The following is a 15,391-nucleotide window of genomic DNA, read 5'->3' on the forward strand; positions in this document are numbered from 1 at the left end:
GGTTGTGGCTCCTAGAATATGACACGGCGTCTGACTAGATATCTCGAGACAGAAAATCATCTCAAGAGGAAAATTATGAAAATAATAAGGATGATGGTGATAATTATTGATTTATTTTATTATCTCTTCTCTCTTGTGGCTGGAGGAGGGCGGCGCCCTATCGCCCTCTACAGGTCAGACGCCCCCTTTTTTTTTATCACATAATGTTTTTAGCCGCTTGGATTTTTCTGTGTGTTTGTTTGATGAACTGGTGCCGCAGCTGTAGAGCTGTGATTTCTGATTTTGATCAACGCCAGTCAGCGTCTTGTGGAGGCCACTTTTCAATCTAGACGAGGGAAACAACATATCTGGAGTTCAGTGAAGTGTGAAGATTATTTCAGACTGACTTTCAACAACAGCAACATATTAACAAATCATATCAGCAGAAAGGCTGAAACTCTTGCTTAAAATGCCTGCCATTTTAAACAAATCATATTTGAAAAATATAAAAGTTATAACCATCTTACTTCAGACGGTTATGAACAAGACAAAACAAAAACAGTCATATATACCAGCACCGTTGCACAATCCGGATCAAGACAAACACAGATTATTCATTTTTTTTCCAATTCAAAGTGACAGTTGACGCATTGTCGACTGTCTCGGCCTCATAATTATAATAATCAACATGATATACATATTCGCTGTTGATTCGTGAGGTAAGACGTTATGAGCGAGGCCTTTTGCAAAAATACTGCTCAGGGTAAGATTGTGCTTTGAGAACATTATTTCAGAAAATGTGTTGGATTGTGATTTCGATTAAACTAAACCTGTGTGTGTGTGTGTGTGTGTGTGTGTGTGTGTGTGTGTGTGTGTGTGTGTGTGACCGCGTGACCGCACTGGGTGTTAATGTGCATCAGTTTGGCTTCAGTTTGTGCAGAGGTGTAATAAATCACAGCATGGAGAAGATGTGCTGGGCCTTCGTGAGACACGTTGACAGGTTCGTCATGTCTCACCAGAGGAATATTGTTTCTCCATCTTCGACGATCAGTGTTCGATTGGACTGGCCCAATCCAATCCAATCGAGTTACCCAAAAATTATTATTCTCTATACTTTTGTATTAAAACTTTCAGACTGCACCTTACTGAATTTAGAACATAACATTTAAAAAAAACATGAAACTGTTTTGTATGGAAGCGCTGAACTGCCTCAGTGGAAATAAAAATATCTTAGGAGTTTCTCGTTATGTTTTTCTCGTTATCACATCAGAGTTTCACGTTATCACGTGATCATTTTCTCTTAAATCGAGATCTGCGACACATGGTTCACGTCTCTTCTGGGAGGATGAGGATGGAGAGACACGTGGGGGGGGGACTGTGCACGTTCTCAAGAAGTGGAAATCTACGTGTTTCCTAAAAATGTTTGGCGATGCACTCTTCCAGCAGATCTCGTTTTAACGAGAAACTTGAGAAAAATATGTCAGAATAACGAGGAAACACCATTTCAAGTCATTTTAATTCTACTGTGGCAGTTCACCGCCTCCGTAGTATTTGATGAATATTTATGTTGATTCTTGCACTTTTGGGTAAAATCCTCATGGTTGAATGCACTTATTGTAGAAGTCGCTTTGGATATGTAGCGTCTGCTACATAAATGTAATGTAATGTATAAACTTCAAGTGCAGCTCAGGGACATCTTCAGAAATCCCACCTACAGTAACAAGATCACCACACTTTTCTCTCATAAGATGTTTTGTTCCACCACACCGGTGCAGTGACATTTGGAGGTACTGACCATCTTTTATGTCTCCCCCCCCCCCCCCCCCCAGTGAAGGGTCGTGCACCTGAACCGCATCCCTCACAGACGTTTTACGTTCACAACCCATCGGACTCCACCACCATGTTGTAGGAAAACCCACAGCTGCTCCTCACGCACTGTCAGATTTTTGACAGTCTGATCCTGTGAGGAGGAAGAGGAAGAGGGGGAGGAAGAGGAGGAGGAGGAGGAAGAGGAAGAGGGGGAGGTGGAGGAGGGGGAGGTGGAGGAGGAAGAGGAGGAGGAGGAGGAGGAGGAAGAGGAGGAGGAAGAGAAGGAGGAAGAGGGGGAGGAGGAAGAGGGGGAGGAGGAAGAAGAGGAGGAGGAGGATCAGGAGGAGGAAGAGGAGAAGGAGCAGGAGGAAGAGGAGGAGGAGGAGGAAGAAGAGGATGAGGAGGAGGAAGAGGAGGAGGAGGATCAGGAAGAAGAGGATGAGGAGGAGGAAGAAGAGGATGAGGAGGAGGAAGAGGAGGGGGAGGATCAGGAGGAGGAAGAGGAGGGGAAGGAGGAGGAAGAAGAGGAGGAGGATGATGATCAGGAAGAAGAGGATGAGGAGGAGGAAGAAGAGGATGAGGAGGAGGAAGAGGAGGAAGAGGAGGGGGAGGATCAGGAGGAGGAAGAGGAGGAGGAAGAAGAGGAGGAAGAGGAGGGGAAGGAGGAGGAAGAAGAGTCAGATTTTTGACAGTCTGATCCTGTGAGGAGGAAGAGGAGGAGGAGGAGGAAGAGGGGGAGGAAGAGGAGGAGGAGTAGGAGGAAGAGGAAGAGGAGGAGGAGGAAGAGGGGGAGGTGGAGGAGGAAGAGGAGGAGGAGGAGGAGGAGGAAGAGGAGGAGGAAGAGAAGGAGGAAGAGGGGGAGGAGGAAGAGGAGGAAGAGGGGGAAGAAGAGGAGGAGGAGGAGGAGGAGGAAGAGGGGGAGGAGGAAGAGGAGGAGGAGGAGGAAGAGTGGGAGGGGGAGGAGGAAGAGGGGGAGGAGGAAGAAGAGGAGGAGGAGGATCAGGAAGAAGAGGATGAGGAGGAGGAAGAAGAGGATGAGGAGGAGGAAGAGGAGGAAGAGGAGGGGGAGGATCAGGAGGAGGAAGAGGAGGGGAAGGAGGAGGAAGAAGAGGAGGAGGATGATGATCAGGAGGAGGAAGAGGAGGAGGAGGAAGAAGAGGAGGAGGAAGAAGAGGAGGAGGAGGAGGAAGAGGAGGAGGAGGATCAGGAAGAAGAGGATGAGGAGGAGGAAGAAGAGGATGAGGAGGAGGAAGAGGAGGAAGAGGAGGATCAGGAGGAGGAAGAGGAGGAGGAGGAAGAAGAGGAGGAAGAGGAGGGGAAGGAGGAGGAAGAAGAGTCAGATTTTTGACAGTCTGATCCTGTGAGGAGGAAGAGGAGGAGGAGGAGGAAGAGGGGGAGGAAGAGGAGGAGGAGTAGGAGGAAGAGGAAGAGGAGGAGGAGGAAGAGGGGGAGGTGGAGGAGGAGGAGGAGGAGGAGGAGGAAGAGGAGGAGGAAGAGAAGGAGGAAGAGGGGGAGGAGGAAGAGGAGGAAGAGGGGGAAGAAGAGGAGGAGGAGGAGGAGGAGGAAGAGGGGGAGGGGGAGGAGGAAGAGGGGGAGGAGGAAGAAGAGGAGGAGGAGGATCAGGAGGAGGAAGAGGAGAAGGAGCAGGAGGAAGAGGAGGAGGAGGAGGAAGAAGAGGATAAGGAGGAGGAAGAGGAGGAGGAGGATCAGGAAGAAGAGGATGAGGAGGAGGAAGAAGAGGATGAGGAGGAGGAAGAGGAGGAAGAGGAGGGGGAGGATCAGGAGGAGGAAGAGGAGGAGGAGGAAGAAGAGGAGGAAGAGGAGGGGAAGGAGGAGGAAGAAGAGGAGGAGGATGATGATCAGGAGGAGGAAGAGGAGGAGGAGGAAGAAGAGGAGGAGGAGGAAGAAGAGGAGGAGGAGGAGGAGGAGGAGGAAGAAGAGGACGAGGAGGAGGAAGAGGAGGGGGAGGAGGAGGAAGAAGAGGAGGAGGAGGATCAGGAGGAGGAAGAGGAGGAGGAAGAAGAGGAGGAGGAGGAGGAGGAAGAGGAGGAGGAAGAAGAGGAGAAGGAGGATAGGGAGGAGGAAGAGGAGGAGGAGGAAGAAGAGGATGAGGAGGAGGAAGAGGAGGATCAGGAGGAGGAGGAAGAAGAGGAGGGGAAGGAGGAGGAAGAAGAGGAGGAGGAAGAAGAGGATGAGGAGGAGGAAGAGGAGGAGGAGGAAGAAGAGGACGAGGAGGAGGAAGAGGAGGGGGAGGAGGAGGAGGAAGAAGAGGAGGAGGAGGATCAGGAGGAGGAAGAGGAGGAGGAGGAGGAGGAAGAAGAGGAGGAGGAAGAGGAGGAGGAGGAGGAGGAAGAAGAGGAGGAGGAGGATCAGGAGGAGGAAGAGGATCAGGAGGAGGAGGAGGAAGAAGAGGAGGAGGAGGATAGACACTGGTCCCTCATCCTTCGAAGGGGAACTGGCACGTTCAGGGACGCGCCTGCCCTCTCCTCTCCAGTGTCTGGCCCGCGCGTCACTGTTGCGTCGCCGTGTTCGTCGACTTCACTCCGACGACACGTGAAGATGTCAGCGGGCTAACTAACTAGCTGAGGAGGGGCAACTAAATCGGATTAGCTGCTCGCGGCGGCAGCAGCAGCGGCAGCAGCCTCTCCCTCTGCGTGACGTGCAGGTAGTCTCCGCTGTGCTGCGCGGCACCACGGTCCTCCCCTCGATTGTTCCATGAATTATCATCATAGTCATTTTCATTCGAATCCCATTTCTTCCGCGTGTGTGTCAAGACAACCACTCGTTAGCATTGATGTCGCCGCGAGCTAGCTCGTCTGTCGGCCAGTCGAAGAGACGCAGCGGGAGCGAGAGGTCCCACTCCGGCCAGTGGAAAGAAGAGCAAACCTAAAAAAAAAACCAACCCCAACAACAACAACTAGTAAGTGGCTCCGAGTCACCGCCCACCGCGGAGCCGCCGGGCCACGCCGAGGTGCTTTGAGCGCGTCCTCCGAGGGACTCGAACCCAGCCCCCCCCGGGTCGGAGCGAAGATGTCCGGGAAGGACAAAGACAAGGCGGAGAAGCAGTCGACGACGGAGCGGCTGGTGAAAGGTGAGCGATCGCACCTGGCGCGCGGCGCTCACACGATCTTCGACGTGAGCCGACGAGAGACGAGGAGGGCTGCGGCGGTTAGTCGAATACGAGTCGATGAGTCAAGTGGTCGCCAGCTGTTTCGCTAATCGATTAATCGGTTCGAGTGGTTTTGATGAAGAAGACAAAAAAGAAAGAGTCTAGATTCTCAGATTTCACCTTCTTCAATGTGAAGATGTTCTGGTTTCCTCTGTGACAGTGAACTGAATCTCTTTCATCGATTTCCATTTTTCACCATCTTATGACATTTTATGGACCAAACAACTAATCGGTAAAAAAAATCGACCGGTTCATCGATTATGAAAATAAGCGTTAGTCGCAGCCGTAAAGACACAAGTTGCACATGTCGTCATCATTGTGTTGTTCATCATCATAAACCCCCCCTCTTCATAGAAAGATGCTCGGTTACCTGTGGGATGCGGTTGTATCTTTTTTGTTGTTGTTGTGATTTATATGGAAAGAACTTCACAGACGTCTCTCCACAGTTGTCCACTGTGTGTGACACACACACACACACACACCACGCGGCAGAAATCAAAAGGCGAGACGTCGTCCTGTACCGGGTGCCGGGTCTCCTTGACATTTAGGGGGGGGGGGGGGGGGGGGTTGGATGAAATCTTAATTCACGAGGCACAGGAATACCCCAGGGTCAGCTCGGGTTTCCCCCTGCAGAGCTCGGCCAGACGGATGCCATCGCACGGAGGTCGCGGGCTCGTTGGACACGCGCGACTGTTGTGTCTTTCCCCGAGACGGGACGGGTCTGAGGTTCCACTTAATGCCAACGCGGCCCACGCCGCTGTCTCGTCCGCAAGGGCGTCGGGAGGGTGTCCTGCCAGGGGACTGGAATGCTGAAGTGCGAGCCAGTGGGGAGAGGGGCGAGTTTAATTGTGGAAAGAATCTCCCCAGTGACGTTCCCGACTGACCGCCACATGGCGGGAGAGAGGGCGAGGACGTGACCGGGAAGGAGTGTGAACGAGGGTCGAGACGAGTCCTGCTTTAGGTCGAAGGTGCCTAACCAGTACGCAATTGCAGCATCGATGAACAACAGTGTGAAATATGTAGGAATATGAGTGATTAATTAAAGGTGGGGCCCTTCACAGTCCTTGTGGCTCGCAAATCAGCGCTCGATCGCTATGTGTGAACTACCAACGACGCGATCAAAGCCAATCGCCTCTCCTTCCTGTTTCTGACCTGTCAACACAGGAGCGCCATGCAATATATTGAACAGTTTCTTTTTGACGTCCGCCGTGAGAGTGACGAGCGATCCCTGGACGAGTCGCGGGCGTATCGTGTGTTTTCCCGTGTCACGTAGTGTGAACGGCACAGCGACTGAACGCCCTGCGATTGCGAGACAGCGATCTGACCACTTTGAAAATCGTGTGGTGCGTCCCAAGGCATAAGAAGAGGGCTTAGCAGGTAGGCGACCTGGGACTAATGCCGCCCTGGTTGTGTAAGTCAGCAGTTAAGCTCCTTCGCTGCCGAGCGTCGCCGTCGGCCTGGAAGCTCAAAATCAGTTGCTCATTTTGATGTGACATGTTCTCCCCAGGCTCTGTGCGGTCGCTCTGCAGGCCGATAGACCTGCTGCCACCTCTACCTGCCGACGACGAGCCTCGGCCCGGCTGTGTTTGGTCTTTTGAAACCGTCGTCGCTACGCCACCGCCGGGACAAAAAAAACTCACGCCGACTTTGACTCCCTGTGTCCGAAAAGAAAACCGAAACGCAACAAATCAGGGAGAAGCCAGATGGGCCGGTAACTCCCTTCGATCGGCTGAGCAACCCGAGGCCTTTCTGTTCAGCTCGCGCGGGTAATGCATTCAGTGATAACTAGAGTCTGAAGAGGACTTCACGATTCATGCGGCCACAGTGTGCTCCATTCATCTCCAGCCAGCCGCATCTTTTGTGATTCAATCCCACTCCATTGTGTTGATTCTGAAACAATACCGAACAATATTCTAGACGCCGGCTCATGTCGCTGTCCAGAATCCCCCCCCCCCCCCCCCCCCCCCCGGCGGTCGGGGGACGGCACCTCGCAGCGTCTTTGTGTCTCCACTCGTTTGTTGTGGTGCCAGACAGCGAGGGTGTCGATGCGGCGCAGCGGTGGCCCACCCCGAGTCTGTGGTTCTGAAGAGCTCATCAAACATTAATGCTTATGAGGCCAGGCAGTCTCCAATAAGAAAACCAGTCTCATCATTCATGAGAAAACATTTTTCTCTAGGCAGATGTGGATGTCTGGAGGCCGATGCTGATATCGATATTAGGGAGGACAAGATTACCGATACATCTATATATATATATATATATATATATATATATATATATATATATATATATTAGAGCCCGACCGATATTATCGGCCAACTGATATGAGCCTTTAAATGTGCCGATACCGATATGCCTATGACAGGCTAATATGGTCCGGGCTCTGATCCCTTTACTTTGTCTGCCGATATTAGCCTTTCATAGACATAGTGGTTTTACCTCAAATGTGAACATGAATGTCTGATATTAATCGGACACTGGATACATCGGTGGGGCTCTGCTCCCTTGTTTCCTCTCAGCAGCGCAGCCTGTTTGGATTGAGTGACGCCGTTTACTCGGCAGCCAGAGATCCATTCGTATCTGTGTTTGAACAGACCGGTCCAGCCTTCGTTGTACAAGCAAATCGGGGTGGGGGGGTTTTGTTTCTGTTGAGGTGCTTTGGTGTTCAGTTTTTTGACATTACCCTCTGGGTAAATACTCAGCGTGGCTTTTTCCTGGAAAGTTCCACGGCCTGGTTATCTCACATCCGCGACGCGTCCCTACTCCGCGTCATCGAGTTTTTTTCGTTCTTCGTGCGGACTGCTTCGTTCGCCTTCCTTAAATGTGTCAAGGCCTTTAGGTAAACAGCCCGTGGATCTGGAAGCCCTTCGCTAATAGAGGCTTTACCCTAATCTGTTCTTAAAGCTCGTACCTCACCTCGGAGCTCTCTCTCTGTCTCTGCGCGGCCGAGCCTCGCCGGCCTGCGGGAGCACTTACTGTGTATTTATATACGGCACTGGTCGACGCATGCAGAGCTTGTTCTCAGCACAGGCTCGCTAAGTCAGGACCACGCTCTGGCTTTTCGTGTGCGGACCAGACTGTAGTCTGCGGCTTTTGCCGACTATCAGTCGCACTGATTCAAACATCACCCGCGGCCTTTGCTTTGTGCATCAAATATTTATTAAATAAAAGATAACAGAAGAAATGCATCTAAACTCCTCCAGTCCAGACTAATGCACAATCCTGAGGGGGAAGCATACATTCTGTTTACCTCTGCATCACTGATTAGCAAACCCACCCACACTGAAAACACTCAATGCCTTTTATTATTTTTTTTTCATAGTGCGCTTCGATTTGCACCGTGTGGGTGTGCAGACGTTCTCAGAATGCCTCGCTCCTTCCTCTCTCTCCTTCTTCTTGTTCCTCGCCCATCCCACCGCCTGTCGCACAAGCACTGCCGATCTGCGCAAGCTGATGTAGGTGTTCATGAAGCCTGTGCCACGAAGGCCTACATCAGCTTGTGCAGATCGGTTGCACCGACCTGACGACGGCACACGTCCAGGACCAAACCGCCAGTGCGAGCGTGCACTTTGCTGTCTTTTGGCTTTACACCTTTTTTTAACACCTCTATTGTTTTTGCACTTTTCTATTTAATGTGTCAGGCTGCTTTACCGACAAGCCAAAAGAACCCCCCCCGACCGGCCCTGCACCACATGTAATTGGTGCCATAATGTATCCGGTGGTGTGCCCGGCCCGTTGTCAGGCGTCCCAGCTGTAATCCCTCTGACCTCGCAGGCCCTGGAAGTGACGGGGCTTGGATCACACTCTACTATTGTTTTGAACGAGTGCAGCAGCTCAGTGGGCAACTATCTGTCCCCGTGTTTTTTCACCAACTGACGAAGCCGCCGCCAGTGTGACAGTGCTGATCCGCACAGGGGGCACTGGTACAAAGTAAACTCTGAGCCTCTTTAGTCGCGGTATTCATCCCACTTTTCACACTGTCACACGTCCTATCGTTCACCGCATTCTCGTTCCAATGAGGTTTTCCCAAGTATGTGTGAATCTTTTGAAAATGAATATATTGACATAGATTCTGGATTTTTAATGAGGGAGAAGAAAAGGTGTCAAGAATGTTGTTCTCCGGAGGTGTGACGGGTCCTGGAGCCAGTTCCCCAGTAACAAAAAGAACTGGACGGAATGAAAACGCCGGTGAAATGTCAGGATCCATTCATTTCTCTCTCCTTTATCACAGCATCTCCAAAATAATGAATACGACCTCCGTAGTTGTTGTATTCATAGCGAGCTCACGTCTCGCGACGCGTCGCAGTTTTTCCCCGTCGCACACTTTGCCTCTTGCTTTGATCGTGAAGCTTTCAGGTGCCGGGGCTTGAAAGCACTGACCTTTTGTGATGACGACGACGACGGTAAAAGGATTGCGGAGGTGTTGTGGAGCAGATTACTGAGGGAGGGTGGGCCGAGTGGGTGAGGCGTGGGGGGCTTCTCACCGTCTGTCTTCACACATGTCTCACATGGCATTTTCTATGTAGGTGTACGCACTGGGGGGGGGGGGGTACCGACCGGGTCATCTGTACATAGTACATACTGAACTATGTATTTCTAAATATAGTGGGGGTTCTCTGAGGGACGCTAGTGAAGTCTTGGTCAGTTGTCTTTTTATTATGCAGTATAATAAGCATTCTCTCAATGTGGGGGTTAAAACAACTAAGATATTACATTTTTTAAGCTTTAAGATATTATTTTGCATGGTCTAATACCTCGGGAATACTTTACTAAACTTGAAGAAAATAGGATTCTCTTAAGCGTGATACACTACGCAAACCTCAGTACTTCTGAAGGGGTGGTGCCCCCTGCTACACCCCTGGGTGTACGACTCCCTCCTACTGCGCCAATAACCTGTGTAACAAATGTCTCCTCTACCCAAGTGAATGGATTCTGATATGCAACAAATTTCTTCTGCTCAGTCTTATTATTTTTCATCATATCCTCTTATATATTCTGGTGCGAAACTTAACTCTTTTTTTTATTTTGAAGATTTACTGATTGGGTTACTGATGTGTTGACATTCTCACTCTATTAATGTTGTTGGCAGTGCAACACGAAAAGAAAAAGGTTTAAACTCATGGATTTTGTAACTCCTCATATTATTCTTTTCCGTCTTGGATTTGGGGAGGATTATAGGGGCTTTGGGGGATTTGTCGAGGTTGTTGACTGGAGTGCTGTTTTTGGTTCGTTAACATTTAGGCAATGAACGTGTACAGAATTAGTTAAGATGAAGAGGATGCCCACATTTCTGGATGACTTTGATACTGTAGGAAAATCAAAAAAAAAATATGCCGCGTCTTTTGTCTTTTGTGTCTTTATGGATGTAAATTCACGGCGGGACATCAGCGATAATGTCGTCAGGAAGTCTCACTCACACGGAGTTAAACCTGTGCTGCTTCTCCTCCAGCTGTGCCGTACCCTCCACAACACAAGCTGACCGTGAAAGAGCTGTTTGAAGACGGCAAGCCCAACGCAGAGCTCCTCCGCAACCACCTGGTCAAGGAGGGCAGGGTGGAAGAGGACGTGGCGCTGAGGATCGTCAACGACGGGGCCAGCATCCTCCGCCAAGAGAAGTGCATGTTGGAAGTGGACGCGCCGATAACAGGTAGGCCGGCATACTGGACGTGTCCTTATTTTCAGGTGTGTGTTTGTATGGTGACACAACACAGAGGGAGACGCTCCTTCAACTGGAAGGGTTCAAACTCTCAATATTATCGTCTCCGTCTTTAAAAACACCAAATGGCTGTCGGTGGTGACGGCGCAGTGCTGCACCCTCATCCTCACCTCCGACTCAACTATGCACACAAACAGTTCTTCCACGCAAGAGATTCCTCTGTTGTCGCCCTGATAAGTAGTTTGAAAGGCTTCATGTTGGATGCTTTACAAATTAGTGATTTCAAGACAGCACGACATGTGTCGTGGACACAAAGTCCAAGCGGCACCAAACTAAGCATTTCACATCAACGCTGGCAGCTGCCATATGCCAACTTCTGTGCCACCTCCAGTGACCTTGCAGGGGGTCAAGAGTCAAACTAGTCATACTACTGCTACCACTAATTTAAAAATTTGCTCTCTCTAAGCGGCATCTCCTCAGAAACTAATTCTCAGGGAAATATAGACTGTTGTTTTTTTTCATGTAGCTTAAAGAAGGAAACAGATTAATAAGTAAGAAAAAAAGTGGTTACTATTATTCCTGCTGTTATTGCTAATGTCACAGATAATAAACATCAGTAAACGCACGTTAAAATGTTATATTCGTTTACTCAATATAGAGAAGACTGTTGTCCAGTTTGACAAATGTGTTAAATTAAAGTCTGTGTTTGGGCTAATATCACTGTATTTATTGAAAAATAGTTTGGACTGGTGTTCAAAACAACGGATATACAATCTTGGTTTATCGATGCTGAATCAAATCCTGATTTGAGAAAATGAATAAGATTTGGCTTCAAATGTAAAACTTGTTAATGCTGAGAACAATTTGAATCTGTCAGTTTAATAAATGTGGAGGCGTCTTGTTTCTTTGCATCAATGGCTGGTTTTGGATTAAATAGAAAGCAACATGTTGTATATTGTGTATACAATCACTTTTTGAAATAGCCCTATGTGTTGTCGTTGGTTTTAACTGTCGTGTGTTTCTCTTTCGGCAGTATGCGGTGATGTCCACGGACAATTCTTTGACCTCATGAAGTTGTTTGAAGTCGGGGGATCACCCAGTAACACACGTTATCTCTTCCTCGGTGACTACGTAGATCGAGGATACTTCAGTATTGAGGTGAGTTGCTGCCCTTCATATTTAGATTTTTTTAATTATCATTATTTATTTAACAGCTCAATTGAAACCCTTTGGGGCTGATATCTATATTAGGGAGTACAAGATCTACGATTTGCTACATCGGCCGATATAACAAACCGGAAATCTGTCAGTGATTCCTAAGATGTCGTTATCAAACCTTTACGACAAAGAAATGTAATTAAGTTTTGATATTTTCATTTGAACTTGAATTGAGAAAATAAACATAATTTATTTCACGTAAAATGTCAACATGAATGCTCATTTTGTATCGGTAAACATAAGCACTGATACCAGTACGTCTGTGAAAGGCTCATAATGACCTGACCGATACAGTATATTGGTCCTGCTTTAGAGAGCAATTTGTATTTTGTTGTTTTTTGTGAAAATACATTGCACATGTTGAAACACTATGTGCATGTTTATGTGACGTGAGCGACAAGTGTAAAACATCATTGTATCGTTGCAGAATTGCAGAGTACCAATATGTGTTGACATTACAGCTTCCATTATATCTTCTGGCTTACATTTTATGTCAGTTTATCCATATGATATTTAATGGACATTGACAACCACGTGCAGTAAACCTGGATTCTAGGGCTGCAACTAATTATTATTTTCATTATCGATTAGTTGTTTGGTCCATAAATGTTGAAAAATGTCGGTCATGTTTCCCAAACCCCCAAGATGATTTTTTTGTTAGAAAATATTCTATTAAATATCCATTTAAGACGCTGAAATCATTGAATTTTGACTTTTTTTTTTTTTTTCATAAAAACTACTTAAACCGATTAATCGTTTATCAAAATAGTTGGCGATTAATTTGGTAGTCGATTGCTTATCGATTAACTGTTGCAGCTCCTGTCGATGCAACAGTTTTTTTGTGACCACGACCTTTGAAGACTGAGATCAAAAATGTTCGGCAAACACATTGCAGTGGAAATGTACAGAATTGTGACACAATGGTAAGATATCAAATGAAACAATCAGTGCTGTGCATTTATCGATGTGATGTGTGTCAGTGTATCACTGGGTATTCGTGCGTGGTGGGTTAATGAGTCTTCTTTGTGTCTGACCTTGGCCCCATATTGAAACTGGTACTCTGACGCTCAGCTGCTGGTGACATATCGATTTTCAGGATTGTTCGCATAGTGACAAAAAGGTCAGAATAAGTCTAACTGCTCTGCTACTTTGACCATCTTACTTCGCTGCTCCTTGACCGCATATATTTTGCCGTCGGATGTTCTATTTCGGCGTCTCGTCCAAAGGGCAGAGTTCGTACATGCGGATTGGAACAGTTAAAAATAAGACAGGGGGATTAAAACGGAGAGCTGTGTTGTCACCGAGACCCTCGGCCAGAGTGTGGATGTAAACTGGGATTTATGACAGTTTCAATTGTGACAGTTTCATGTATAAAACAGTTACCATAGTAACCGCAATATAGAAAACATTACTGCTGTATTATCGTCTCCTGCTGTCATTGGGGTCGTCACAATATGACATGTTCTCTGAATTCATTTTTTAATATCTTTTGAAAGTTTTAATTTTAGCGATAACAATCTTTTTAACTTTGTTCATTGTGTGAATTATGTCATTTTTTTTGGCAAATGATTTACCCTCAAAATACTATCACCTGTGCAGATAGACACTGGTCTCGGCGATGGAGGCTGGTCACAGCGATGATACACATAAAAAGAGACAATCTACATCAATGGCATTTGCTCAGAATTTGGAAAAGGAAAAAAAAGGTTTTGCTGCTGTATTGTTGTATTTCCTATATTTGATCATAAGTTCAACTGTTATAGCTTTGAAGCATCTGCCTCTGCATGGATCAACGTTATCACATGTGGATTATTTACACAAAATCAATAATTCATTCTTAAAAATATACGGTTATTGTCAATAACAGTATATGGTGACACTCTGAATTGGTATATTTCTCTCAATCAAACACTGGTCTCTGTAGGTTGTGAAGATGAATATTATTTTTTGGTCGAATATCGCTGTGAGCATGACACATTCCTGGGAGATCATTTAATTTGCTCTTCCAGACTCGGTCTGGATCTTCTCCTTTGGGAAGTGATTTCCAAGCGGCAGAAATCTTGCTGGTAGATGGTTTTGTGGTATATTTTGACCCATAGTGAATCATTTGTCGCATAGCATTGAGACGCCTAAATACCTGAGCACGCTGTTGGTGGTTGTGGTGGAGTCTCTCCATCCTGCCGTCAACACGGTCGCAACCAACTCGGAGCTGCTAATTAAAAGTACCGGGACATGACATCAAGCAACTATTCAAATAAAACAAGTCGGCCTGGAGGGAACGGGTCATTTAACTAGTTGGTTTTTGTTGGAGTACCTGATAGAGCTGCAACATTCAATCGATTAATCGATTACTACATTAATCGGCAACTATTTAGACAATCAATTGAATCGTTTAAAAGTAGTTTTTATGAAAAAAAGAAAGAAAATTCTCTGATTTCAGCTTCTTTAATGTGAATATTTTCCTGTTTCTTTGCCCCTTTTTCACCATTTTATGACATTTTATGGACCAAACAACTAATCGATAAATCGAGAAAATAATCGACAGATTAAACGATAATGGAAATAAATCGTCAGTCGCAGCCCTAGTACCTGGCATCGCCTGACCCTTTGCAGCTTTACACGTAACATAAGAAGCGTCGATCAAGTTGTTGTGATGGATCGAATGCTGAAACAATTTAGGAATAATTCGCAATTTTTTTAAAAGCAAAAAACGATCTCCAGCTTTGAAAATGTTCTTCTTTTGTCTGGTATCAGTAAGCATCAGTAGCTTTGGGTTTTGGTCTGATGGGGACATTTTAAGATGCTACCTTGAGTTCTGGAAAACGAACTTGTTTTGGGTGTAGGTGCCGACTGTAGTCACAAAGCTTCAATTAGGGAGTTATTGGAATTGATTCTTCATATAAAAATGAAGTGTGTTGTGTTAAGTCACCGCAGGAAGGAAACGAAGGAGCTTGAAAGTCCCAGACTCTTAGCTCTTGGTTTGTTTCTAGCCGGGCTGAAAATTCCCTTCACTTTTATGGAAGCCCGCGGAGCTCACTTCAGTAACTCACGAGACAGATTTATGAAAATGGATGTCGGGGTGTGAAGAGTCACTGCAGCCTCTTAAAGCAATTTGCCATAGACTAAATTCCGTGCACGGGAGAAATCCCGGCAGCGTGCGTGCGCCTGGGCTTGAGGTGAAGTCAGCCAGTGTTCACGTCTGTCACACAAAGCTTTGTGTCCAATGCCTTTGTCTGCCTCCCACACTCGAGGCTCGAACAGTGGGCTCTCATTAAAACCCATGTCAGCCTCCATGTCCCTCTCTCTCTCTCTCTCTCTCTCTCTCTCTCTCTCTCTCTCTCCCACTCTCTCTCTCTCTCTCTCTCTCTCTCTCTCTCTCTCCCTCCCTCCCTCTCTCTCTCTCTCTCTCTCTCTCTCTCTCTGTCTCTCTCTCTCTCTCTCTCTCTCTCTCTCTCTCTCTCTCTCCCCCCACCTCCACCTCCACACACACAGATCTCGTCTCACCGACACATTCACCCACAATTCACAGGTCACCACTCTTCCTCTGCGAGGAGTTTTGG

General features: G+C 47.2%; 1 protein-coding gene and 1 pseudogene across 5 annotated transcripts in view; both read left to right on the plus strand.

Annotated features, from left to right (window-relative positions):
* Positions 1 to 2,761: 2,761 nt before the first annotated feature.
* LOC124849877 lies at positions 2,762 to 3,951 on the plus strand (annotated as a pseudogene).
* A 190-nt stretch (positions 3,952 to 4,141) lies between these two features.
* Positions 4,142 to 15,391, plus strand: part of ppp3cca (protein phosphatase 3, catalytic subunit, gamma isozyme, a) — a 55,780-nt gene continuing 44,530 nt past the window's right edge. For 2 of the 5 annotated variants that reach the window (XM_035639839.2, XM_035639840.2), the window contains exons 1-3: positions 4,145 to 4,879; positions 10,407 to 10,604; positions 11,647 to 11,771. In XM_035639839.2, coding sequence (XP_035495732.2) covers positions 4,819 to 4,879; positions 10,407 to 10,604; positions 11,647 to 11,771 — 384 coding nt within the window. In that variant the 5' untranslated portion in view covers positions 4,145 to 4,818. Of the gene's footprint in view, positions 4,880 to 10,406; positions 10,605 to 11,646; positions 11,772 to 15,391 lie in introns of all 5 variants that reach the window. The other 3 variants (XM_035639836.2, XM_035639837.2, XM_035639838.2) reach the window with 3 other exon arrangements.

The sequence above is a fragment of the Scophthalmus maximus genome, chromosome 3, assembly GCF_022379125.1.
Source record: "Scophthalmus maximus strain ysfricsl-2021 chromosome 3, ASM2237912v1, whole genome shotgun sequence".
NCBI classification, from domain to species: domain Eukaryota; kingdom Metazoa; phylum Chordata; class Actinopteri; order Pleuronectiformes; family Scophthalmidae; genus Scophthalmus; species Scophthalmus maximus.